Genomic DNA, 26,286 nt, shown 5'->3' with positions numbered 1-26,286 from the left:
TTCCTTGTGTTTTTCTGCCCTTGTGCTTTTCTTTTTTGATTCCTTCCTCTTCTTTCCACTGCTTTGCTTTCCATTTCTCCTTACATTGTACTTTCCTCTTATCCTTTCCTCTTTCCTCTTTTCTTCTTTCTTCCATTTCCTCTTTCCTTTTCCTTCCCTTTCCTTTTCCTCTTTTCTCTCCTCTTTTCTTTCCTGTTTCCTCTCCTTTTTTCTTCATCCCGGCTTCTTTCTTTCCCTTTTGGCCCAAACCAGGCCCACGCTGGGCCCTTTCAAACAGCAAGTCACAATGTTTCCTTTCCTTGCAGCTGTCATGTCTTCTTGGCTCATACAAGCTCGCCTGAAGCTCCTCCTGCTTTCACCTCAGCCTGCCCAGCTGTGTAGACTAAAAGCACCTCCCAACAGGCACAGCTTCCTTGATCCCTGCGCACGGTGACCTTGTGGGGCTCTGATGGCTCCCGACCCAGGGCCAGCATGCAAGAGGAATGCTGGCGACTGCTCAGGTGGTTCTCGTGGACCACAAGCCGCGCAAGGGAATGGCAGCAGGTCCCAGGCGCATCGTGGAGGGGCCGCGGGAAGCTGGCAAGGCACTGTCCAGGGAGCGCCTGGAGGATGTTTGGGGTGGAGCGCCATGGCAGAATTGGGCAGGCAACATGGCAGGCTGCTTCTGCAGGGCCTCGTGCTCCAAGCGCAGCTCTTGCTGCCCAACAGCAACATTGTCCGCGCTTCTGCTCTGCTTCTGGTGCCTTCTGCTGCCTTCCGAGCGGACCTGGCAGGACAGGGCTGGCTCTGAGTAGCTCCTGTCCATCGTGCTGCGATCGTTTTTCCAAGGAGGCAGCAGTGGAGGGGCAGAGGCGCATGTTGCATATGCCCTGCGCCCGCTGGGGCTTCTCTCGCTGGGCTGCTGCTGCATCTCAGCGGCTGGGGGGCCACATGCAACTTCAGGCTCTGGGCTATGGTTGGCCAAAGCATCTTCCTGAGCAGCACCTGGACGTCCTGTGGGCAGAAGGAGCCTGTTAGCTAGTTCTGAGTGGCCCACTGCAGGGAAAGGGGGCTTCCCGGCGGGACCACGTAGCCCCGGCAGATGGCAAGCTGCAGCCCTAGCCCCTATGGAGGTGAGGAGCAGTTCAGGAGACACAAGTACTCCCGGGGGCAATATCCTGCACGGGGAGAGTGCCGTTCTAGTCTGCAGTGAGCAAAGCTGTGAAGAGCAGAGCTCTACAGAGGTTTAACATCTGGGAGGCCTCGTGTGGAGTGAGCATTGTCACTCTCCACTTCTGGAAAGTGCTGCAGGACAAAAGCACTGCCATGAGCTATTGAACCCTCGGCACCTCTCTGCATTGCCACAGGCATCTTCCCATAGCCAGCTCAAGAACAGGAACCAGCAGCCCTGGGTGGTGCCAGTCCTCAGGGCAGCCTCCTACCTGCAGAGCTGCTGGTGTGCTTGGAAGACTGCTCGGCAGAGGGGCTGCCAGGAAAGGCCATGTCCTCCCCAAATATTGTTGTGCAGTTGTCGATGAGGAACTCCACCAGCACCAGCACACAGAAAGCACGGACATCAGGGCAAGGGGCTGAAAACGGGCTCAACAGTCTTTGCTGTTCCCGACTGACGTTTCTGTCCCCAAAGCTGTAGCTCTGTGGCTGCAGCTGCAGTAAGAGATTTGCCTGTCAGCTTGCGGGTAGCCCAGCGGAGGGGCGCCCTCATGCTCCCAGGTGCTGCTGCTGCTGCTGCTGCAGTTAGCTTTTGCAATGGCCATGGGATGCATGGGCATGGCTCGGCTGTGCCCCGAAGCGGGCAGCTAGCAGGCGAGTTCAACATACCTTGTCGTTCATCTCCTTCTGCATTTCCAGTGCCTGGGCTCAGCAAGTTGGGCCCAACGCAGATGGCCAGGTTTCTGGAGTCCATCCTGTTGGTCTCCGCATTCTGGCTGATGCGGTGGAGCACAGCAAGCAAAGGCTTGAGCAAGAGGCAATTAGCCCGGGACAGTTGGTCAGCCACCCTACGTGAACACAAACAGAAGGCGCCATGACTTCAGGGGGCAGTGGCCGCTGCTTCTTGCTGTGAGCAAGTCTCAAGTAAACTTCCACAAATGGCGCCTCCTCCACAGAGAGCAAGGCCCCTGCTTTCTGTTGCTGCTTTGCACAAGTCCCATCAAGAAACCCCAACGGCAGCTGAGCAGCTGCTTAAGTACCAGATCTGGAACGACAAGATCTTGACTGAAAGGCGGGCGCCTCAGCACAGTGCCTGCTTTTTAGGAGGAGATCGACAGCATGAATAAAGGCGAGGTTGTCAGGAGACGGGCTGGCAGGCTTTGCGAAGGCCTGTGAAAGCCTGGGGCTGTGTTGTGTCGTATCAGCACTAGCAAGCTGACAGAAAGGACAGGTCTTTGCAGGAGCCTCCCCATTGCCAGAGAAGGCCCCGGCCCCTCCCAGACACTCCAGAACGCTGGCACTGCCTACAACACTTACACTTTCAGTTCTTCAATCTGGTGCTCCTTGCTTGGCTTCTCCAGAGCCAGCATCCACTTCTCATACAGGGCTGCCGACAGGAGCGTGGAGGGGATACTGTGCAGGAAGTCCTGCAAGGCCAAGATACGGAGATGAGGCTTTGACATCAGCCCTGAGCCCAGAGGCAGCATCCCCAGGGGCACTTGGACTCCCGAGGAGGCAGCTTGCTTTGAGCTACCAGCTCTCCAAGGTGCTCATGGCCACTGGCCGAACAGTGGGCTGCGCGAGTCCCTGTCCCGCTGGCACATGCCTGGCTGAGTGCAAGAACAGCCTATCAGCCTTGAGTCCGCCCCAAAATCTCAGCCTTCCTCCCTGAGGAGGCTTCTGGGCATGAGGAGGAGGAGGAGGAGGAGGAGGTGGAAGTGATTTTCCCATGGGCAGGCAGGAAATGGGTGGCCCAACAAGGGGAACTGAAAAGCAGGTGGAAAAGACAGCTGCCAAACTTTCCCCAGCCTGAACAAATGTCATCTGCCTTCAGGAGGCTTTCAGCTCTGAGTGCCTCCTGGGCCCACCTAGGCACTCGAGTGGGCCCCTGCAGGATCGCAATGTCCTCTCACAGCTGCAAGGCAGAAGAATTCACCTTCAAGATGACAGCCAAGAGGTGCACCAGCTCGTTTTCCAGCTCCACGGTCCTTCCTGTGTTGAGGGCCTCCTTCAGGTCCCTGCAAGCTCTCTCGCTGGCAGCTTTGCGGAATATGCCCTCGGTGGCAGGTCCTTCCCTGTACAATATCGCCAGGAGATCCTGCAGGCAAAAGCAAACAGCAGAGTTGCTCGGGTGCAGAAAGGCCCTTTAGGGATGGGACCTGAGCTTCAGGCCTTGCCGGTGAGAAGTGCGTGTGGAGGCAAAGCCCCCCATGGCCTGTCTCCTGAGAGCCACAGCCCGAGCGCTGGGCATGGCTGCGTCGCGCGAGAAGCTGGCTAGCTGCATGGCCAGGCTGGCTTACCTGGACTGCCTGGGGCAGGCTCTCCTCTTCCCCACAAAGCCTTGCCAGAGGCTGCCCAAAGAGAGGGCTCCTGAGGACAGGCTCCGGCTGCCCTGGGCAGTCCCCGCTGGCCAAGGTGCGCCTCCGAGCAAACGGCCACGGGATCAAGCTCTTCCTTGTCGTAGGCCCATCAGCTGCAAGCAAGGGGAAAGCAAAAGGCAGGTTCAAAAGGCAGCAGGAGAGTTGTCTGCGGGCAGTGCCGTGCGCTGCCGACTGAAGAGCAGAGCTGTGTGTGGCAACAGCGACGGCGACCGCGCGGGGGGAACTGGGGCAGAGCCAGGGGCTGGCTTCCTGAGGGAAGCACCAGCTCGGCTGTAGAAGTGTGACCATCCCTCTGAGCACAGCAGCTTTGCTGCTCTTCCCACCTCCTAGTGACTGCTTCCTCTCAGCAAGGGGGAGCACACAGAAATACCGCGGGGTGTCGGACACGGGCAGAGGTTTTTGGCACGGCCGAGGTGCTGGCGGGGGGGCAGCAGGGGCCCCTGCTTTTGAGCCGCTGTCGAGCGCCGTGTGAGAAGGCAGCTGCTCAGCTGCTCTTTCCAGCTCACCAGGCGAGTGGCAAAGCCCGTCCGCAGGAGCTGATGGCACCGAGAGGGCCTTGCGTGGTGCCAGCCTGCAAGAAAGGGGTGCAGGTTACCGAGCCGCCCCGCAGCAGCAAGGGCCGCCAGCGAGTGGCTGCGGCCGGCCTCGCCGACCCGGCCCTGCGGGCCACAGCCCCCGGGCGGTCTTGGGGGGCTGGTGGATGCCGAGAGGGCGCAGCCCCGCGCAAGGCGCCCAAACGTGGCCCCAGGGGACAGGCTGCCCTCCCGCGCCGTCCCCGGCACTGGGCAGCTCCTCCCAGACCGCCCCGTCAGGCAGCGGCCGGTGTCTCGAGGCCTTCGGCCCCTGCCGCCTTCCCTCCAGAAACTCAGGTTTCAGAGACTGCCGCCAGCACCCGGCAAGGGCCGGGGCAGCGGGAGCCCCCGCTCACCTCTGCCGAAATCAACGCCTCCACGGTCTGGGCGCTCAGCGACGCCGACCAGGCAAGAGAGCAAAGAGGCCACGTGAGCTGCTGCTCGCAGGGGCTCTTGCCAAAAGCCCCCGGGCGCTCGGGGCGGAGCGGGAAGCCCAGGGACACTCGTGGGACCGTAGAAGCCAACGACCTCCATGAGGAGCCGAAGGGAGGCCAGGCGGGTGACGCGGGTCTCCTGGGCCCCTCGGCTTTGCCTGGGCACAGGGCAGGCACAAAGGCAGAGCTGGGTCACCCGCCGCCCTCTCTGCTCGCTCCCCAACACCAGCCCAGCGCCCCCACGCCACCCTCGCCCAGCAGACCTTCCCGCAGCGCTCGCCGGCAGCACCGCTCTGCAGCGCCCCCGGGCCTGCTGCCCGCGCGCCTCCTCCGTCTGGAAGGGGCAGCGGCAGCTCTGCCCAGGAGCTGCCCCGCGCACGGCAGGGTGTCCCTTTGCCCCACCTCCACTGCTGCGTCGCTGGGGCAGCTGCCCCGGCAGCTCTGCACCACCTGCAGCCTGGACGCCCGCCGCCGGCAGGCTGAGCTGCCCGGCAGGGCTCACCTGAGCACGGCGCTGAGCCACAGCTCCTTCGCCTCCTGCGACCTGCCGCCAAGAGGAGAAACAAGCCTCAGAGCCCGCTGCTCCTCCCCTGCAGAGCAGCCCCAGACAGCCCTGGAGGCGTCCCCAAGACTCACCGGAAAGTGACCACGCAGAGGTCGCCGGGCCGCACGAGGACGAGGGTGTTGGCGCATTTTAGGCCAAAAACCTCCTCCTCATCTTTCCGCCCGCACGCCGCCTCGTCCTTCCCGCACAGCACCCGGAGCTCGCTGAGATGCGCCCGGTGCTTCAGCAGGAAGGTGGTGCCGCATCTGCCGGGAGGAAGAGCAGGCAGCGCCTTGGAGGCTGTGACGTGGGGCAGCCCCAGCAGTCCTCCCGGGCAGAGCCGCTGCCTGGGGGCAGAGACTTGGGGTGGGCCCCCCGAGCCTCGGGCAGGAGAAGTGTGGTCAGGGCTGCGGATGAGGATGGCAAAACCAGGAGGCGGCCCCTTTCCTCTCACAGCGCCCTGAATTCAAGGGCAGGTGTGTCCCGCCTCGCAGCGTAGGGACAGCCATGCAGGGAGCTGCAGGTCATTTGGACCACAAGTCCTTGTTGGGAGCCAAGGGCATCCACGCAGCGCGTTCACAGTGAGGACAGGAGGAAGGCCTCCTTCTGGGGCACCTCCGTGGGGCTTGGGCTCCTAGAGGCTTCAACAAGCAAGCGGTATTGGGCAGGACTGATGATAGCTGTTGCAGAAAGATGCTCTTCAGGAAGGAAGAAATGCAAAGAGCTCAGCCAAAGTCCCTTCTCGTGCCCAGCTGTGGGTGCCTGTGTCGGCATGCCGGCTGACGGGAAAGCACGTGCCGCTCTGCTTGCGCGGCCCTGCCAGATTTCAGAGGAGCCAGCCCACGTGTGCTGGGGCCAGGTGCCCTGTCGGCAGCCCCCAGGAGGCACTTTCTGCTCCCGCAGGAGCAGCTCCGGGGAGGAACGGTGCCTGGGGGCTGCTGGCAGAGGCGGTGGTGGGTGGTTGTTCTGCTTACCTGAAGCTGGCAATGGCGACGGCGTCGGGGAAAAGCAGGAGGTGCCTGTCCCGCGTGCGCTGGTGCCAGGTCACCCGCGCACGGTCGCTGCGCAGGAGCTGGGGGCTTCTGCGCGACACGAAGGCGCCGAGCGGCGCCGGGGGCCGGGAGGCTCCCCTGTCCACGAGCCCGAGGCGGGTGCCAGGAGCCGCGCGGCTGCAGGTCCCGGAGCGTGCCTGCGAGCCGGCAGCGGGGCTGGCAGCGCCCCGGGTGCCGCAGCAGTTGGCCTGCCCCATGGCACCGCGGCCGGGCAGACGGCTGCGATGCGACCGTGCCCCACGCCGAGCAGCGCCAGGCGCCGGCCAGGCCTGAGCAAGGCTGGGAGCGGTGTCCCTGTGCTGGGCAGTGCCGCTGGGCTGGGAGCCTGCGTCTCCCCGCTGCCCCGCGCCGGCACTGCGCCCCACTGGGGCACGGACGGGCGCTGGTGGCCATGGCCAGCCGGGTGCCACCGCCACACGCTGTGATGCGCTGGCCAGACCACGGCACAGCCACAGGGGTGAGGGCCGGGGGCTGCGGGCGCACAGGGCAGCCTGCCCAGCATGGCTGCAACAGGCCCTGTTCTCGCTGGGACAGAAAAACAAGGTTTGGAGGCAGCAAGCAGCAGGGCCTGTGCCCACTTGAGAACCGGGGCCAAGACTGTTCCCAAAAATCCCAAGTTTCACGCTTCCTCTGCACTCAGTCAGCCTAGTGTCAGCCTCAGATTAGAGCAACCTCCACTCTAGATGTCTAAATGTGGCACGAACATGTGAAAGGGCAAACTCGGCTCCAATCACAGTCAGAGAAGAGTTTAGGGAACGATTCAGTTGCCTAAACACCAGGACTGCTATCCACTTGTGATGCCTTAGGAAATTCCTTGCATTGCCTTGGAATACCCAAAGGCCTGTAGACACCAACTTGCAGGCAGCTGAATTCCACCTTGACTCGGGTCCGTCCCAGGTGTCTGCAGAGAGACTCAAATGCAGACTACACAGCAGCAGTATGAGCAGATAGGCTCATGTAAATGCTTACATACAGGTACCAAAATGTAAGTACCCATGTGTGCAGGCTGCACCTCAGTCCCAGTGTAAATGTCTGTGAAAACTGCAGGGATGGTCTTTTTCTCAGTCTTCACTGACACTTGGCTCTTGAGTGGATGCCAAAGTCCTTTTGCTGCAAATTGCTCTCCTAAATCAAGTGGCTGAGATGTGTGTGGCAGAACAAAAGATTGCACCTCACTGGTTCACAAGGGTGTGTTGCTCCAGGAGGAACTGTGCCATGGCATAGGGCCCAAAAGGGAAGAGGGATCCAAGAAAGCTGGTTGATATTCAAGGATCACCACTGCCAAGCCCCAGAATGGTCCATTCCAATGAGCAGGAAGTTGAGCAAAAGGGAGCAGGAGACCTGCATGGATGAACAAGCAGCTCCTGGCAAAACTCAGACCTAAGAAGGAAGTATACAGAGGGTGGAAGCAGGGACAGGTCACCTGGGAGGAAGATAGGGACATTATTGGAGCATGGAGGGACAGGGTTAGGAAGGCCAAAGCCTACCTGGAGCTAAATCTGGTGACAATGTCAAGGACAATAAGATGGGCTTCTCTAAAGATATCTGTAACAAAAAGACTAGGGGAAATATGGGCCCACTGCTGAATGGGTCAGGGGCCCTGGTGACACAGGGCACAAAAAAAGCTAAGGTACTGCATGCCTTCTCTGCCTCAGTCTTTATTGGTAAGACCAGCCCTCAGGAACACCAGGCCCCAGAGACCAGTGAGAAAGTCTGAAGAAAGGAAGACGTTCCCTTGGTGGAGGATGACTGGGTTAGGGATCACTTAAGCAAACTGCACATCCATAAGTCCATGGGCCCTGAGGGGATGCACCCACAAGTGCACGAGGACATGGGAAGCACCTGATGGCACTGATGGGATATGACACACTTGGTTTGGAAAAAAACTCAATGCACTAGGTAAGCCTTTATCTCCATGCTGGAGGATCAGGAAATAAGAAGAATCTTGTGTTGCATAATTACTTTTAAAAACAAAAGCAGAGGTTTAAAGTAAGAAAGGCCTGGTTACATGCCCTAACTCTGTTTTTATTTACAGACCATGCCCTCATTTCATGTTATATTGTTTCTTGAAAGCAAACTGCCCAAAGAGTGAATTAGGGTAAGTCAGAGATTTAAACCCATTAGTTTCCAAAGTTTTAATTTTCTATTTGTTTAATCTAGTGGAAGATCTTTTATAACCCCCTAAATGTGTTATTTGACAGAAAATGTTATTTTGGTGGTTAAAACAGGAGACAAGGTGTAAGGGCTTATGAATTCAGATCATAAAGTGTAAAGCAATGAAGCACCACTGATTTCCATGAACCTGAGCCATTTTACACCACCTGAGCATCTGGTGTTTCAGCTTCAACTCACCTCCACTGCCAAATCACTGTTGTGATAACGTCCTTCAATGGAGGACATCCATTAAGGAAAAAAAAAAAAACATGAATTTTTCTCCCTTCTGTTGTCCGAAGACAACTGCAACTAAAGGCACTCCAGAAAGGTTTTTTGTCTCTGCTTTTCAGTTTTGTACATTGACATTAATTTGAAGTGGTGGACACAAGATTTAACCACAGCTTGCATCTTCTTAGATACCACTGCTAATCACCCCAAAACACAAGTGGAAGAGGGAATCCAGCCCCTTGATGCCACTGCTAGCAGATTTATTGCTAGTGTTATAATGCAGACTTGCCAAATGTTCTGCATTCTTGTGCCTCGCAGCTGTCTCCTGCAGGAGAGCTAGAGGAGGGCTCCCTCCTTACAGACCAGTTGTCTGTTGCTCTAATTCCAGCTCTTCATTTCTATGTGCATTTCTTGGTCTTTGATAATGAAGGAGAGGCAAATATCACTTGCTCATTGTGCAGATAAAATAACTGAAAAGAGAGTCATGGTAATATCAGCCTGCAGCCATAGCTGGAAAGCTGGACTCAATGGAGAGAAGCCTGCTGGAAAAGGAAGGGCTTTGGAAGACTGTACAGGAAACCATGGCCCTTCAAAACAGCTGGGAAGAGACTTCAGTAACACTTTGTGTGTCCTGTCTAGAGCAGACCACAGGGAAGGGTCCCTTTGCTGAGTTATTCCATCATTTACTCACTGGAAACTCAAGCTTTTGTATCCAGCGATCCTGGATTTGCTGCCTGCAGGTGACCCTAATGAGCATCTTTGCTCTTGGACGTGCTGAACCAGAAGACCCATGTCCTGAGTAGAAGCAGGACCCAGCAGGCGCCGCATCTGGCGCTCTAGTGCTGGTTCACAGCAAGGTGTAGATCTATTTTCGGGTCTGCCCTGCCGAGTGAGGTAAAAGTGTGGATCTAATCACTTGCTTGCAAGTGCACAGTCTGCAGGAGACTCCGTTTCAGACCAAATGTGCCATAGGAGAGATCTTCACAATCTGGAAAGCAAAAGCCTTTCTTCAGTCTAAACTGTGATCACATTTAGATTTAATAAATTTCCTTTTCTAAGAAGCAAACTTCACTTTAGAAAGGGTAACGCAACACGTAGCATGGAGTTGAACAGCCCAGCATGGTGCACACAAGCCTCAGAGCCTCTTATGTGTAGATCCACTGCATAAGTCACACCAAATTCAATCAGCATTAACAATCTCTCTAGTCCACTAGATGTGCAATAAACCTGACATGAGGCAAGATTTTGAAGAGTCTCAGATCTTTCTAAGTAACTCCACCTGTTACTTCAAAGGCAGTTCCCCCACTCAGCAGAGATGAGGTAGGCTGCCAGCAGTGGCAGGGGGGGTGGGGGTAGTTTTTTTCTGATTCCCCATAGCAAGACCAGTAACTTCAGCCACCTGGGTTACCTTTCAGCAGCCCAAAAATCGTATTATTTTTAAGGACTGTGTATGGCTGTTAGCAAGTTAGTTGCAAGTAAACAAATTAGGTTAGGTTATTAAAAATTTTGCATAAAAGGCCATGCAAGACCGCACAACTGTGCATTTGGTTAGTTCACAGACCTCTGTGTGATGCCTGCCAAAAATTCCTGCATGTTAAGGTGGCATCCTTTGGTGATGCCTAAGGTGGCAGCAGTGGGCTCCCTTGGGCGCACAAGCCCAACTGCACAGCTGCACTAGGCTACCCAGCCACTGCAGTGAAAAGACACTCACTGTTATCACAGATATCTGAACTCAATGCACGGGGCAGCAGTCCCCAAGTACAGCTGTGAGCCTGGAAATGCAAATGGCAACTGGACTGTGACACACACACACACACACACACACACATTATTGGCAGAAATGTTTGGAAAAGCTGCCCTGAGGCATCAATCCAGCAGTCAGCTCTGGTACTGTATCGACCTGTGGTGTCAAGGCTGTCTTCACAAAATATATGTTTTGCAGTTGAATAGTCTGACACTTGGTCCAAAGCTCACTGAACTCAGATGAAAAAGCTGTATGTTTCATAGGGTTTGGTTTAGATCTCTCACCTTTAATATAAAATAAAGTTCTCTTGAGTTACTTTTCATTATGTTATTTTAAAAAACACAAATACCCAGTAAAAGAACTGCTATTTGAACCTACAAGGTAAGTCCCCCAGATCTTTATCATTTTGCATTCCAGGACATATGTGTATATTTAGCAATGGAACTATTATCTGCAACAAGGCAGGTGTTTTAGCAGTATTGGGAGTTAAAAAAATGAGAGTCTTGCTAAAAACTAATTCAATTCATTGGGAAGTTCTTTAATTTAGCACACAAATTGATTTGTTTTGGTTGATTAGTAGTGATAAAAATAGACGTATTTTGAAATAATTAAAGAACTGTTTGACTGGAATAAAAACATTAACTACAAATGCCTTTTGACTCAGGATGATTTTGACTTCAGTTTTCCGAGAAGAGATTTTGAGCTGACAATGATCTGGACCAGTTCTCTAATACTGGGGTCTTTGGCTGGTTCATTGGTTGTCATCCTGTTACAGACTGCACAATTCAGATGCTATATCTCAAAGTAACCTCCCAGCTTCAGGATTTGGGCACTTAACCTGGTTGCCTAGTTTTTAAATTACATTTCCTTGCACATCTTGTTCAAATCCTTTTTCAGTAGGCAACTCAATGCTCTAAAACCTGAAAAATCACAGGTAGGGAAAATGATGGCTCTTAGTTTCTGCAGTTCCTTCTCATTTATTACTGCTGTGAATTGCCCAGGAGATCCTGAAAAATGAAGAGGCATCCACCTCTAAAAAGAGTTACACAGTGCTTTGCTTTGCACTATAATAAAGAAAATGCCACATTATTGAGTGGTCCTTCATCTCTGCAGAAAGTAAAGTATGATTTCTCTGCTCAGTACTTCAGCTGGGGTCTAGCTTGGGACCACAAGAATGAGATGGAAATTAATTAATTTCCTAAGAAAAAGTAGTTAAGGCAACACCCTGAAAGCTAAGATCTGGCCCCTCAGGATGAAAAAACTGTAGTGAGAATAAAAGAAAAAAGTGCTGAGTGGTTTTTGTTTTTAAGTTCATGAGCTTGGCAGACCTGGAAGCACTCCACAGGCATTTGCATGGTCCTTACTGGAGAAGTTATCAGAAAATATTAATAAAAATAATTGAATCACCTTTGCCAAGAAAAGGTGCTACTCATCATCTTTATTTTTACAGTCACAAAAACAAACCTGTAACAGGTCCATATGTTCAAATGATAGAGTGAAGTGGGCTTTGCTGATACATATGAATTTCTTTTATCTAGGGTCAGTTTTGCATTTTGTGTGATTTTGCATACATTTGGAATTACATCAAGGACTTGTTGAAATAGCTTGAAAAAGCAGTACAGAAGAAATTACTCATCTCATACAAAAACCCTACAGTTCTCCTTATAGTTTTAAAGTATTACAATTCACAGGGCAAACTGCTGTATGTAGCAAATGTCTAAGCAATCACTATTGCAGTGGGTGAGAAAGCAACAGAGTTGGTGCACGGACTGTGTGTGGGACTGTGAGGCAGGACTGACCATCTGGGCTGTCTTCCTGTTTGTGCCACTGACCTGCTGGGCCACCTCGAGCCACATTTCCTATGGTACTTAGCATCTTCAGCCATTAGATGCTTGGCCACCTTATAAATTTTGTTCTCCAGAGCTTGATGGGTTGGGAAGTGATGAGCACCCTCAGTTTTGGCTAAAGACAATGAGTGTTAGGGTGTCATGCAGCATGTTTGTCAAAACAGCTATGTTAAGCCGGAAAATCCTTGGGAGGCAAGATACAGGTCCTTTTTACGTCTGTGTAGCTGGCGAAGAGCATTCCCACCAGCAGCTTCCAACTGGGGTTTCCTTTCATTAATTATCTCAGGGTACAACCCTGCCCTGTCTCCATTAGCTTTTCACACTCAGGTGGCCAGCTTTACTTAGCTATGCAGGTAAGAACATTTTCTATTTTGATTTTCCAGTAAAGACAGTCAGGGCATTACATTCAGCCTTAATGCTTATAAGGTGCTCTACAACCATTAGATCGAAACTTTATACTGTAGAAGAGGAAAATATCATTGTCATAACCATGGAGAGCAAAGGGTGACTGCTCTTTTTCACATCACCTATACTTTTCTAATTGCGATCTCTAATAGATCTTTTATAAATAGAACCACTGTGCAATTAATATAGTCTCTGAATGAAATGTAAAACATAGCAGTTTATGCTGGATGTCAGTACTAAGAAGGGACTAGAAATAACACTGGTGAATCTGCTAATCAAAAAAGAAAAACTGCAGGAAGATTCCAGACGGTGCCAAGAAAGTCACTGCATGTGAATGTAAGTACTTAATTTGCATGATAAAGACTGCCTTCCCCTGCCAAACTGCTACTTCTTTCTGCTTAGTGAAATCAGAAGAAATGACATGGCAGCCACTATTCATTTGATGCAGTCTCCATGCTGCTACATGGGAAAGGAGGCTGGCCTCTCCCATATGGCCTTAAGTACTTTCTGCAAGATACTAAATTCTCATCAAAGCATGTGCATTCAATGCCTTGCACCTATACAGGGCAGGATTGTATTCTGCATTTCCTTTGTACTGCAGTCAGCCCCTTCACTACAGCAGTGATTCTGCAAGCCTGACTCTTAAATACATTGCACTGCTTCAATTATTCATTCAGTATCAAATTCCGCATGGTAAGAAGATGTCCTTTAGATGCAACCACTGTTCTGTCACTTGCCACAGCAGAAATAGTGTAGAAATAAAGGGAAAAAGGTGAATCACCAAAATAATCTATAGTAAAGCAAGTTTCTAGTCTCAAACACATGTAGCCTCTTGACACTGACCTTTTTAGGAGAACCAGCCACACACTGCTAAGACACAAAGGGTGGGTAATTCGACCGAGTGACTTGCTGGCTGGTGCCAAACTGCAGAAATGAGACCTTGCTGGAGAACGTCATGATGACTAGGCAGGGCAGTGCCCCAGGCACATGCTGCATCAGCATACGAGCCCATTGGACACACTCCTCATCAAACACTGCCTGCACTGCAACAGTGACTCTTCTAACCAGATTTCTTTAATCTAGCAGTATGTGTCACTTTTGACTCATTTTGCTTCTGCTCTCCAGACGAACCAATTCGGCTAACCAGTTTTACTTACTGTAAACTCAAACTGGACTGCAAAACCTCAGACACTTGAGTGCCAAGTTGTACTCTGAGCTACATGGTGAAAGCTAAATGAACTCCAGTGAAAAAAAAGATTTACACAGAGTAAATAAACGGACATTGGTCTTTTTTTTCCTTTACCACTGACTTCTTGAATTTCTTTCTAGCCAAATATCTGCAATGGTTTTGGCAGGATTTTCACTCCCTAATCAAACATAGCTCCTGATAAAGACCAGGTCCCAGATCAGGATCCTCCTAAAGACAAAGGGGAATTGTTCAGAACAAGATTTTTTTTTTTTTTTTGATAAAGTAGCAGCTGGTAGGATAAGAAGCTGACCGATTTAGGAACCAATTTTTAAAAGAGCATCTACTTGCCTTGCAGTTCTGTGCCAAAAAAAATATTTGAAATGTCAAATTTTAACAATTGCCCATCTAATTGCTTGCTGGTACCAACAGTTCAGTAGGGTCTGCAGAAACATTATTATTATGGGGTACAGAGACACTGTGCCAGATTCTGATCTCAATTGCATGGGGTATAATTCAGCCTATGTTTATATTTCACTAGAATAACTGAGATCAAAATGTGTCTCACCCTTGCCCTCTTTTTTTTCTTTAGAGTTTAGGAAAGGGGAAGCTTTCCTTCAAAATGTAGGAACAGTGAAATGATTAATAAAAGCTAAAGAGGGCAGTTTCAGGCTGAAAAATATATGATTCATAGCAACTTGTTCAGACATATTCCTAAGTCATATACATTATAGCAATTTAATTATGTAATAGAAGGGATCATGTACTGTTGCATGCCCACAGTTCCCACTCATTCGACTAAATGCAGATGGGCTTGCACTACAGAGAAAGTAACACAAAAGAGAGAGAGAGAAGTGGTTATGGAATTTAAGAAAAACCACGTAGCAAAAATAATACCCAAATTGCAAGCTTTGCATACCACAAAGTATTCATTTGTTCAAATGTAGCAAAAGTCTGGGCAGAAGAGCATCCCAGCAACAAGCCAAGGCAATCCCAGAGTAGGATTAATGCCGTTAAATTTAAGGGAAATGTCACAGCATGCATAAGAAATCTGAAGACTTCAGACCGCAGTACCACTGCTCTTGAGTGAATGTGGGTGTTTCTATTATAAAGCTAGAGGTGGAATTTCACAGGCTTTCCAGTACATTTCTCCATTTAAATCACAGGTTTACAGGACAGCAAGTGTTTCTGGATGTTCTGTAGCATTCTGATGAGATCTAACAGATTTTCTGAAAACATTTTGGGAAGAGTGCATGTATTTTGTAGACCACTCGTACCCTGACTGCAGCTTCACTGAGGCCACAGTACTACCCACTTCATTCAAAGAGGCACAGCCTTTGAAAATCTCCTGCCTTGTTTATGCACAAGGCATGTAAGTATGTCTATGGGAACACGCACCCTCACAAATCTGTATCAGATCAGCTTCTTTTGAAAGTAGTGGTGACAATAGCACAAGGGATACAATGGTGACAAGACTCACAGAGATAAATTACTGTCAGCAGTGACGAGACACTTCTGAAAAGCTCATTCAGTCCACTTGGGTACCAAAAGTGGCATCTGTCTTTTGACTGGCCTTTTGATCATGAGATGTGAGCAATTCCTGTAATTTATTGTGTCTCATCTCTTTGTTTACCTCTTGTCAGTAGGTATTTTTACAGTGAGTCTTCACATTGCAGAATATCACTGGCACGAATCCCTATAGCAATCTCTTCTGGATGAAGACCATTTCTTTAAGAGAACTTGTGGCTGCAGTTCTGTGATCATTAATGTCAGATCTGTGCCATAAAAGATAAAACACTGGTATGTATATGATCTAGATCAGACACAAACATGTAATTATATTTCTATGGAATCAGCAAGATCAGATAATGCAGAGTTTATGCTTGCTTTATAGCTTTATTTCTGCTTTTGCCAGCTTTGGGAGGACAGGTGAGAACTGATTTGTCTTAGAATGGCACAGACAGACAATACCCAATCCATCAGAAAGGCTGCCACAGCATCATTAACTCATCGAAAACTGGTAAACAACTCTGACCCAGCAGAGTGAGTCTGCAGCAGCAAAGGTGAGTGCCTTGCACCATGGAACCATGCTCCGCGGTCCCAGGGAGAAGGACTTCCCACAGGTCCTGCTGCTGGGGCCATGTCCTAGCAGCAGAGGATGGCTCCCATCCAGAGAGATGGGCAGGCTGGGCTTTCCCTGGGGCTCAGGGGTCCCTCCTGACCATGACAAGTGCAAATGTGGAAGCCTGTTTTTGCAGAAGGGTGGGAAGGGGGAGTAGAGCCAGAAATCACCGGGGACTGGAGGATAGAGACAACTCTTTTTACCTCTGTTTGCAGCCTGGCCCATGAGTGACGAAGTTTATTTGATTTAGTGTTGCTCAGGGCAGAAAAATGGCCACCCTGTACATTTGTAAAGAGGTTAAGATTATAAAATATAAATTTAAAAATAAATAAAACCTAATGCTTCGGTGGTCTGCTTGAGTGCTGGGGCATCCCCCAAACGCATGTTGTCTGTGTGCCAACTCTAACAGGGATATGAGCACACTGCAGCGCTGGAGGAAAACCTGCCTGTTCCGGGTGAAAGGCACAGAGGCAACATAATTAAACATACATATAGGGAGCACAATGCAAATGGCCTCTGATAAAACAGGCAGGGGGCAAAGACTCCAGCAAGCCATGCTTTGTCATATTTGGCTACCTACCGAAGGGGGACAGTAGGATGGGCAGGAGGCTGCCTGCTGGCCCAAGCCCTCGCTCTGGACAGCCAGATGTGCCAAGGGACACAGGCACTTCCCGGCACCCGCACTCCCACAGCAGAGGAGACACCCTGCCCTTGTGGAGCCATGTGACATGTGGAGTTGCCACTGGAGGAGCCTGGCTCGTAGCGTGCAGAGGCAGCCTGTACGAGGGCAGAGGCACCCTACTGCGTAGGGGAGATACTCTCCTGCACTGTAAGGAAACCTCTATTTACTAATCTGTGCCTCTGTCAACCAGCAGAGCCAGACTGCTCCCTGCAGCCTGGCAAACAGGAGCCTGCTCATGACATTTGCCCAGGGGAGGTACAGGGAGGGCTGGCAAAAAGAAAGCTTGAAGAAACAGGATTAATTAATTTAAGGAAGAATAGGAACATTTAATAGTCTTCTGCAGAAGTGAGGTCTGCTCTGAGGTCTGGAATGAGACAAGCCCTCTATGATCAGCTACATGGTCTCTGAATCACCCCTGCTAGAGGGAACAGCAAATGAAGACACTGCAGCGTGTAGGGAATCCATTAGCTGCATTACATCATCCCACGGGAGTGACTCAGATCATTTGTATCACCTCTGGATGCTGAACATATCAGGGCATTAAAAAGATTTAAAAGTACTGAGGAAGCAGGCCTAATATGTACAAATCCCTCAAGGGAAAGGGGGTGGAAACAAATGATAGGGAAAGGTACATTACTGTACATTCCTGTACATCATCCATCCATCCAGTAATAAGCAAATATGATCAACATCCATCAGATGTGCTGTTCTTTCTTCCCTCCAGGAAGCGTGTGGCATGTTCATTCTTCAAGTGCGTATTTCCCTCCATCACTGTGTTGTGTGCTGTTATCAGCGAAAACCAGGTCAAAGTAGTTCATCTGCATTTGGAAGAGAAAAGGGTGGTGTGCGACACACTGCTAAGATCTTGCATAGCTGGTTGCACAATGTTGAGCTAGTCCCTGAAAAATAGCAGCTAAAGAAAGAACTCATATTCCACCATAAATATTCATCATAGCGTTTACAGATCTGCTTTCACTGAGCGAGACCTTTGGGCTCTATTTGCAAAGTTATGGGATTTTAAGCCTACTGAAGGCTGAGAAAGAGGAGCAAGTTTGATCGCAGAAATCATTCTGGTCTGGATACCAACTAGAATAGTATCTTTTTGTATGAGAAACTACTCTGTAGCTATCACTTAAAAATGTGGAGTTGTGCTTTTGGGAGTAATGCAAGGACTACAAGTGAAATTGCCTCACCTTCTACAGCTTCAAGTGAGAGGAAGCTGTGTCAGGACAGAGACAGAAACCAACCCTGACTTTATATGGCACTGCCCCATCCAGCTGAGTTAAACATGCTGATGTCCTCATTTCTATACCTGGGTCATCCCTGCAAAGGTTTCAGGTGCTCTCCTCTGTCAAAGCAAACAGAAGGGTATTTCTGTGCACTTCCTTATGAAGAAACTGGGATTACAGTTTTAAGCAGAGCACTGAACTTTTTTTACGTATAAGTAAGGCACTGGTCAAAACTGGCTCAGTGACAGTATAGCTTGCATCCTTTGCCTTAAAAAATGCAGCTCTCTTATTCAGAAATGGGCCTAATTTTATCTCAGATTTAAACCCACCAAAACCCTAAATGCAGAAGGTAGATTTCTGACCTCATATTTGAGCTGTTGAATCTTCACATAACCAAGTTGGTAGGCAGAAGCTATTTCTTGCTTCATCCTTACTAACAGTGTTTTCAGGGCTTACAGTACAAATTTTTAGAATTACTTAGAATATATTTTGCACTGATTTCTAACCTGGGTTTTCAAAGGTTTGCACACACTAAAATAGAAACACAGGATTTAATTTTTTTAATAGATCAAAATTGGGAACTCATATATTTAAGCCATGAAGAGTATCCATTTTATTTCAGTGTGTTTTTAAGCAGAATAAAGTGCACCAGCTCACTCCAAATACAAGTGCTGTCAATACGCAATTAGTGTGGAGAACCACTGCTGCCAGAGTATTCTTGCTGCTCAGGTCTCCGCACAGCTTTATCTAGTGGGAAGGTCACTGCAGACACGGCACTGTACATTGCATTCTGCCAGCCATGTTGCATTTGCTGAAGAACACTCTGCCTGGCACAGAATTTGCTGACTGTTATATTTGAAAATATTACATCTTTTTGCCAGTCAGATTGAGAAATGGAAGGGGGATCATTCTGGTTTCTGAGGTGTAGCAGGTCATGACAAACAACCAGGAGAAATGTCCCTGGGGCTAAAAAACAGGCCTGGGAGCCTGGAGATCTGGGTTCTTATTACCAGCCTCAGCTCAGCCTTCATGCAGAGACTTGAGCAAGTTTCTGTGCATAAAGTTCCATCCTATTGAAATTGGAGATGATAAAACTAACCTGTCTCATGGGAGATTTACTGAATTCACTAATGCTTTTAGAAGACAACAGTAGCTTAGTGAGGGTGAGTCCAGAACTAGGAACTGAAACAAAGGTAACCTTTGGAAAACTGCTCTGCAATGTCTGCGCAAAAACCTGTCCCACTCTAATCACTGGGATTTCTGCCATTGCCTTTAGTGGGGCCAAGATTTCATTTTTTGTACCAAACACAAATAAAGAAGGATGTAAAACTGGGAACAGTAATATTTACTGGACATCATCAACTGCTTTGATATCTGAGAGAGTAATTGTAAAGTGACATGATTACATCATCACACTTTTGGCTTTCCCCAGCCACTGTGTAAGAGCAGAAAAGGACATTCGTGTTAAAATGTCAGAAATAAGATTCTCTTTTTGGATAGCTTATTAGCAGCAGAATCTCAACAGAGGTATAAAAAGGCTGAAAGAAGGATTAACACCAACTTGAACCTGACACGAACCATGGATGCTTCTATATGGGGAATTATACCAGTATAAAGGAAGGTGTGAATTTAATTAATCATGCTGGCAGCCTAATTCCCCATGTGAGCATTTTTCTTCCTTTATGAACAATGGCCATTTTCAACACAGTTTATGATTCTTAAGAGGTGGTTTAAACTAAGCTGAGAAAAGTCACTTTTTCCTGTAATAAGAAGATCCACATGGGAGATTATACTGGCATAACTGTAGCAATTTATCTATAATTACACCAATATGACTTCCCATGCAGATGAGTCCTGACTCTGGTGGAGTTATTGATCTGCCCTGATGTATTTGAGAGCAGAACAAGCCTGTTGTGTTTGAATTCTCTTCTGTATACAACCAAGAAGCAGAACAACAATTCTTGGTAACAAGGAAACAAGAGAAATGTCATTTCTCCCTGCTCTACTTCATGACTTCTAACAACATTCTTTGATGTGAAACCACTCACTCGGTAAGGACTGCAGTCTTCCCAAAATGCCATTTGATTTGTGGCTGAAAAAAATACAGAAACGGATTTCTTTTTATTTCACTTTTTTTCCCCCAGACATTAAAGCAGTTAGTTTAAATATTAAAACATAAAAGAAAGGAGAATGTGTACCCCCCTGTTGTCTCTGAAATCAAAAGTTTGAAGAGCTGGTGCTGTAGGCTAAGACTGATTTCACGGCATCTTCTCTGACTGCTCACTTTCAAACCCTGTTTCAGCTGTCCCTGATCACAGGTGTATTGCATCAGACCTACTAGCTCACTGGTAATTTCATCAAACTACATATAGTATCCTGTATTCCTGTATAGTGTACTCTATATGTAAAAAGCATAATGTACGTCATATGTAAATGTCTAGGCAGCACTGTTAAGCACAGTCCAAACTACCATTAACTTTCATCAGGCTGCTGATAGTCAATTTATGAACTAGTTTCACTACTCTTCTGACCAGGGTCACAGCCAAGTAAATGTAATGATTTGGGCTGAGAGAAATTTTGCCTTGGCGTAAGCATATCACATTTTCCCTCAAGCAACACTTTTCACCTAAGCTATCATAAGTAAATAGTGTGTGAAACCAGAAGTGCCTGTTAAAACACTTTTCTTGCTGAAATATTTAATACATTTGTTAATTAACAACATACATCCTCCTTATCTTTTTAAAAGAAAAAATATTGCTGTCTGCACAATGAATAAAAATGAGATCTCAGAAACCTTTATGAATGAAAAACACCTCTCTGTTTATGGCTTTAGATATGCCCTGCCCTGAAGTAAAAAATACCATTAAGGGGAGGCAAGATCCTAGGGTAAAAGCACAAATGACAAACTCCACTGCAAAATGCCTGTGGAGGGAGAGGAGACAGGAAAAATGCTCTTCTGTGTAGATCCCCTGGACCTTGGTGACCATGAGGATACAGGTAAATCCGCATGGAAATATGGGATATGGGAGTTTGCTATAACACTTATTAAGGGGAAAACCCCACTCCTGTAATGGCAGGGGCCATCCATGAAAAACTTCATAACGAGAATCTTGCAGAGGTTTCTTTCCCCCTCAGTTGATCCTCTCGGGATCAGGACAGCATATTCAGTCCTCTCCTGTTTGAGCTGGGTATGTTTCTGAAAGGAAAGGGCTGGCCCTAGAGGTGGTGTTTGTTGGTGAAGTTGTGGTGCAACGGTGGTGGGGAGAAGCACCAGCCCTGTAGGTTCTCCAGATCACGGAGGAGAGCCCATGCTGGCACAGAGGTGATCTGGGGGCAGCCGGAGGCACAGCCCCTTTAAGTGTACTTGCTTTATATGCGCAGTTGTGCCAGTGACACAAACCAGGTCTGCAATTTGAGCCAGTCCACTGCCCTCTAAGGACCCTCCCTCTGGAGCATCCTCAGAGCAGAGGATCCACAGCAGAGGCAGGGATGACTGTGATGTATTTGTGTGATTTTTGAACTGAAGAATAAGGACAGTAGGCAAAAAAACAGAATTTAGTTCTGTCACGATTTCCGGGCCACATACACTCCCTTCTGGAGACTCCCCAGGCAAGCTCAGTGAGCGGAGGAGCTTGTGTCCTTCCTCTCACGGAGGATTTGCCAAGGCTTACACTAAGGTTTGGGTTATAGTCTCCCTGTGACCAACTACAACCACTTCAGCTCTCCCTGAAAAAGGTTTGTTTTTGCCCTGGGAGCCTGTGACAGCAGTTGATTACCATGAATCAAGTTCAATTTCTCCAAAAGAAACCCTATTTATTCTTCCCCTACCACCCCCCCACACACACACACACTGCTCCCAGTATACTCCCTTACCTAAACATATACTTTCTGTTCCTAGCCCAGGCAGGTCCAGCTGGCTCCTCCTCGGGAGTCACAGGAGCAGCCTGCACTGCTTGCAGTCAGCTCCAAGTGAGTCTTCCCAGGCTGTCAGTTCCTCACCAACACACCCTGGCAACCCTGCTCAGCTCCCTCCCTCGCTGCAGGGTTTATATCCTTGCAGATCAGATCTCCAATGTCTGCCCAGCCCTCACAAAGCAACCTCATAGCCCACGATTGGAGCTGAGGAGTCCCTCTTCACGTCCCTAAGCCTAGTTATCCATATATGCTTGAGGGAAGGTTTTTATCCAAGCCATTGTTTTCTCTTTCCTGTCTGGCTTCTTAAGTAATCCCACTACAGCCTTAACTCTGCATTTTCAGTTAGCAACACAAAATTGAGCTGGGAAACCCAAGTCATAAGTGATAATCATAAAAACATTTTGGAGGTTTTCTCTCGTTCCTCAGAAATCCAAAAGCATATACAGAAAATGGTCTGCATAAAAATGCAGGGATATTCTGCTGAGTCACTGAACCCAAGGTGCTAAAATCCTGCACTGAGAGATTTTCAGAGACTCCAGTGCTGAGTCATGCTGGCAGACAGGGCTCTTGGAAAGGAAGCTTTGGTTGAGGTTTAGGCTTTCTTATGTTTTCTTAATAATCAGACATGCCAAATCCCAGAAAGGGGTTAAGTTCAAACATTAAGTCAGAGTCAGTGTGCTCTGATGGAAATGAGTTGCAGGGTGTTTCACCATGCTTTAGCTCCTCCCTAACCAACAACTGGCAAAATATTCAGATTTTTCCCTTTAAGAACTGGAAACTGCCAAACCACTATTAAGCCTTAAATTTATGCTGCTGGAGTGAGCAAACTATTTATAGAGTTAGAAATTGAATGAGTTTGCTGGACCTAATTCATATTTGGTGACTTCACCAAGTTATATAAGGGCAGATTTTAAACCACCACCTTTGGATAATTCTTTTCAGCCTTTTCCCGTTTTTTCCTGTTGCTTTGCTCCACTCTGTGCTGATTAGAGCTGGGCACCATTTTGCAAGAGTATTTTAATTTCTATATTTCTGACGTTTTCTTTATGTCAGCATTCTGTTGCTGTGGCCTGGTCCTGACCGTCCCATGTACAGAGCCTGCTCAGGACCCTGCTGCAGTCAGTGGGATCTACTGGCCTCCTAAAGTCTATGTATAGGATTGCCCTGTAGTCTATGCCTGATAGCACAGTGATGATCTTGGAAGGGATGGGAGACATATCCTTCCTTCAAATTCTTTAGTATTTATCAAGAGCAAGTTCAGAATAAAATATTGTATGTACAAGATATTGCAACTTAACCTGGCCAATTGTTAGCAAAAGTGCTTTATTAAGGAATATTTCATGATTTGCATAATGAACATAAAATGAATTAACATACTTAAATATATAAATTGAAATTCAGAACTGAGCACCCAGAAACCAAGGAATTATGGGTGCTTAGCGCTTCAGAAATATTATTTGAACTCTCCAAATTGAGATACAGACAGCTAATATTGATAAAATATTGACCTTTTCAATAACACAACTTTGAACACTGAGACAAACCCTTTAGCTAAGGACATGATCTATTTATAATCCAGAGGAACACAGAGAACTGCTTTCCTATTGAAAACTGCTCCTATAAACTGCTGAGAACTTCTCACAAGATGATAAGCAACCGCAGCTGCCAATAAAGTCAAAGTGCTTTGCAGGATGTATGCAGCATCTCAGCAAAGTGGAGCTCTAGTTTTCAACTGATGGGAAACAATCTGTGTTATAAATAAGGCAGCATATCTGTATCAGTGTGCAATGCCACTTTCAACTTGTCAAGTAGAAGGACTGTTTTTCTTATTTCAGGATACATCACAGCAGCACATGACCTTTTGACTGGAATGAGGGCCTGGTGTGATTTTCTAAAGCATTTCAGAATCTAACTGCTTTTTTTAAATCTCAGTGTCTACCTAAGAGCCCATATTCATTTACAAATGCAGCATCTTTTGACAAGGTAAAGCAGCAGCCTAAGGACGGTTTTAGCATCTCTGCCTACCACAGGACTGTGGTAGAAAGAAGTTGTTGAGGTCACATGAGAAGGTGTGTCTTATTTCCTCTGGTTAACAGAAACAGCAAAGTACCCCCTGGGGACTGTGTTTAGTTGAAACATTTCCTTTGTTGTAAACAACAAGTTGTGCCCTAGGAAAGGACCTGCTGAAAGGATCTGGAGGATGAAATGTGCTTCACTCAGCTTGGCTTCTCTCCTGGTGACACAGACCATCAGCCAGTGCAACTGAGTAAGTGCCCTGATTTCAGAGATACTAACTACCCCCAGCTCCCATAGCCTTTAAGCATCATAACCTTTTAAGCATCATTCAGATGCTTATGAGGTATTTAAGTGCCTGAACAAGGAACTGAGAGTATAAACATTGCATGAAATCTGTTAACACAATCTCTAATTTTGTTCATAAACTGAGGGTGTTCTAATATTTTGGAACTTTAGATTTGTGGGTAAAAAGAGAACTTCTGAAATGTAAAAAGCAGTTGAGTGTTTCAGGCCTAAGGCTTAACCAGTACTTCAGGGTTCTTAATGACTTAGCTAAAATGATGAGTTATAAAGCAGTCCTTGGCTTGCATTTAAATATTTTAAAGCTCTGCCAAACTACAATCTAAATGATCTAAATATTGTGTTGGCATATGAAAAAACAGGCAAGGAAGTGGACTTTAAACAAAAGTCAGATACTGCTTCAAGTGCAAAAAAAAAAAAGAAATTAAATGAAGTGCTGGAATGTAACTTAGATGTTTAACATTCAGTTTTAACAAGCTCTCGAATGGTGTTTGAAGCAGGGGTTAAATTTAACCTTTGAATCAGACAAAGCTTTAAAAACTCCATGAGAGAAATGTGACACTTCTTCAGGCCGGAGGTTATTAGCAGTGCATAACTGACATCTATGCAGTGAAAGCTGATGAGAGCAGGGTCTCTATCAAACAACCTCCTGTATTCTGGAGCTACTCAGAGTGAGTAAAGATTTCCTGTGTTCTCAAATGCAGTTATCTATTATGCTCCAAACACTTCATCTTTCATTAAAAAGCTCCTAATGTCCTCAGCAGACAACATACCAGGTGCTTCTGTAGCTCTGGAAGGGGCTGGACTGAGATGGAAACATGGAAGTGACTACATAAACAAATAAAGCAGTAATCACATACAGACTGTGATATTTTTCCTGATATGCTAAGTACAGTCATGATGACAAAGTGAGAGAAGCTACCCAAAGATATTATGGGCAAGTCATCACTGCCTGTTGCACAGCAATGCCTGCAAACACACAGGACTCCACCTTAAATAATTGCCTTTAAATTGTTTATACATCTCTAACAGCTAACTGACGCATCTGGGTAAGGCAGATACACTTTCACCACTGGACTGTGAGTTTTAACATGGAATCAGTCTCACTCACTATGCAAAATGAGGACAGAAGGAAAATCACCAGGGTACTTTGTGGCAAGGGAAGCACAAATTAGCGTGCAGGTTCTGTTACCATGATTACAATGGCTTTAACAGGCATGATGCACATCCTAGAAATGCTTTGACAGGGATTAGATTTCAACTATAAAGTCCAGATAACTTGATGTCCTTAATTTTTCTATTCAATTAGATTGATATAAAAGGCTGTGAGGGTTCTGCTTCACTTTGCTTTCTTTGAGCAGGAAAAAAGCAACATTCCCTATTTCTCAGCTTTATTTTCTCTAACAGCGGGATGCAGTGTTGTGGCCATATTCTTCCTTCTAGCTGAGGACAGATGCTTAGAAGCTGTCTTGGAGCAGGTTGCTGAGGTTTCTCAAACAGTCCTTTGCTGGGCATTAAAAAGGAACTGTCTCCTTAGGGCAAATGCTTCAAAGGACAAATGCTTGGAGAACTCTAGCATCATTCAGAACAGATCCATTCAGGTACATGTATACCTGCATTACCAAATGAATTAAGCTACTCCCAAATATTTGGCAATGAAAATTGCAACATTAATGGGAATGAGCCCCTTACTGTACATATAAGGCATACTGTACATAGTGAACTTTAAAATGTAAGTCATATCCTCCTGAAGTGTGCTACCTGTAGCTTCTGGACCCAGGCTAATTGGAGAACAGGAATGGTAAAATCAACAGAGGAAGGTAGGTAGTATGATGTCCAGAGTTTAGGGCCCAAATCTACTGCAGGTCCTGCCATTTGCACTGGAGAAAGGCCAGAGGACTTTCCTCTCCACCTCATTGAAAGGGAATAGATTTGATCGTAAGATACTTGTTCCTGATGCTCCCTCTCCATTCCAGACAGATCCCTAATCCTTTAGAGGAAAGAGATGCTGCACAAGGCACACTCCCCCTTCTCCTGTGGCGGGGGATTCCCTAAGCTTTATCTTTGTGCCTTACACCTGTGGCTTTACAGCAGGTTCATGGTCTGGCTGGTTTTTGCTCCAGACCCAGCCCTAACTGCAGAAGAATGCAAAGAATGTGGGGAAATTGGAACAAAAGGGATTTTCTACAATAAGACATGAGGGAGGTGAGGGCTTTTTTTCTTTCCCTTTCTATGCCTAACTCCAGCTGGAAGGATGTCAGAGAGATAGGATTTATATATAGTACATTTCATAGACTTGCTCTGAGTTTAACAGCATTCAGATTAA

The 26,286-nt window shown here is 47.6% G+C and overlaps 1 protein-coding gene and 1 long non-coding RNA gene across 3 annotated transcripts in view; both read right to left on the bottom strand.

Moving 5' to 3' along the window:
* Nucleotides 1–496: 496 nt before the first annotated feature.
* On the bottom strand, nt 497–6,329 carry LOC106494726 (T-cell activation Rho GTPase-activating protein-like). Its single transcript, XM_067294609.1, is given in 10 exon segments — nt 497–993; nt 1,422–1,568; nt 1,815–1,852; nt 1,854–1,997; nt 2,467–2,576; nt 3,086–3,247; nt 3,450–3,622; nt 5,039–5,080; nt 5,173–5,231; nt 6,055–6,329. Coding segments are annotated over 10 exon segments (1,647 nt in total).
* A 5,352-nt stretch (nt 6,330–11,681) lies between these two features.
* Nucleotides 11,682–26,286, bottom strand: part of LOC106494763 (uncharacterized) — a 32,331-nt gene continuing 17,726 nt past the window's right edge. For both annotated transcript variants that reach the window (XR_010883840.1, XR_010883839.1), the window contains one exon: nt 11,682–17,318. This is a non-coding gene — a long non-coding RNA (uncharacterized lncRNA). The remainder of the gene's footprint in view (nt 17,319–26,286) is intronic.

The sequence above is a fragment of the Apteryx mantelli genome, chromosome 3, assembly GCF_036417845.1.
Source record: "Apteryx mantelli isolate bAptMan1 chromosome 3, bAptMan1.hap1, whole genome shotgun sequence".
NCBI classification, from domain to species: domain Eukaryota; kingdom Metazoa; phylum Chordata; class Aves; order Apterygiformes; family Apterygidae; genus Apteryx; species Apteryx mantelli.
The sequence above is the reverse complement of the archived record's forward strand: the minus strand, read 5'-3'. Positions and strand labels throughout refer to the sequence as shown.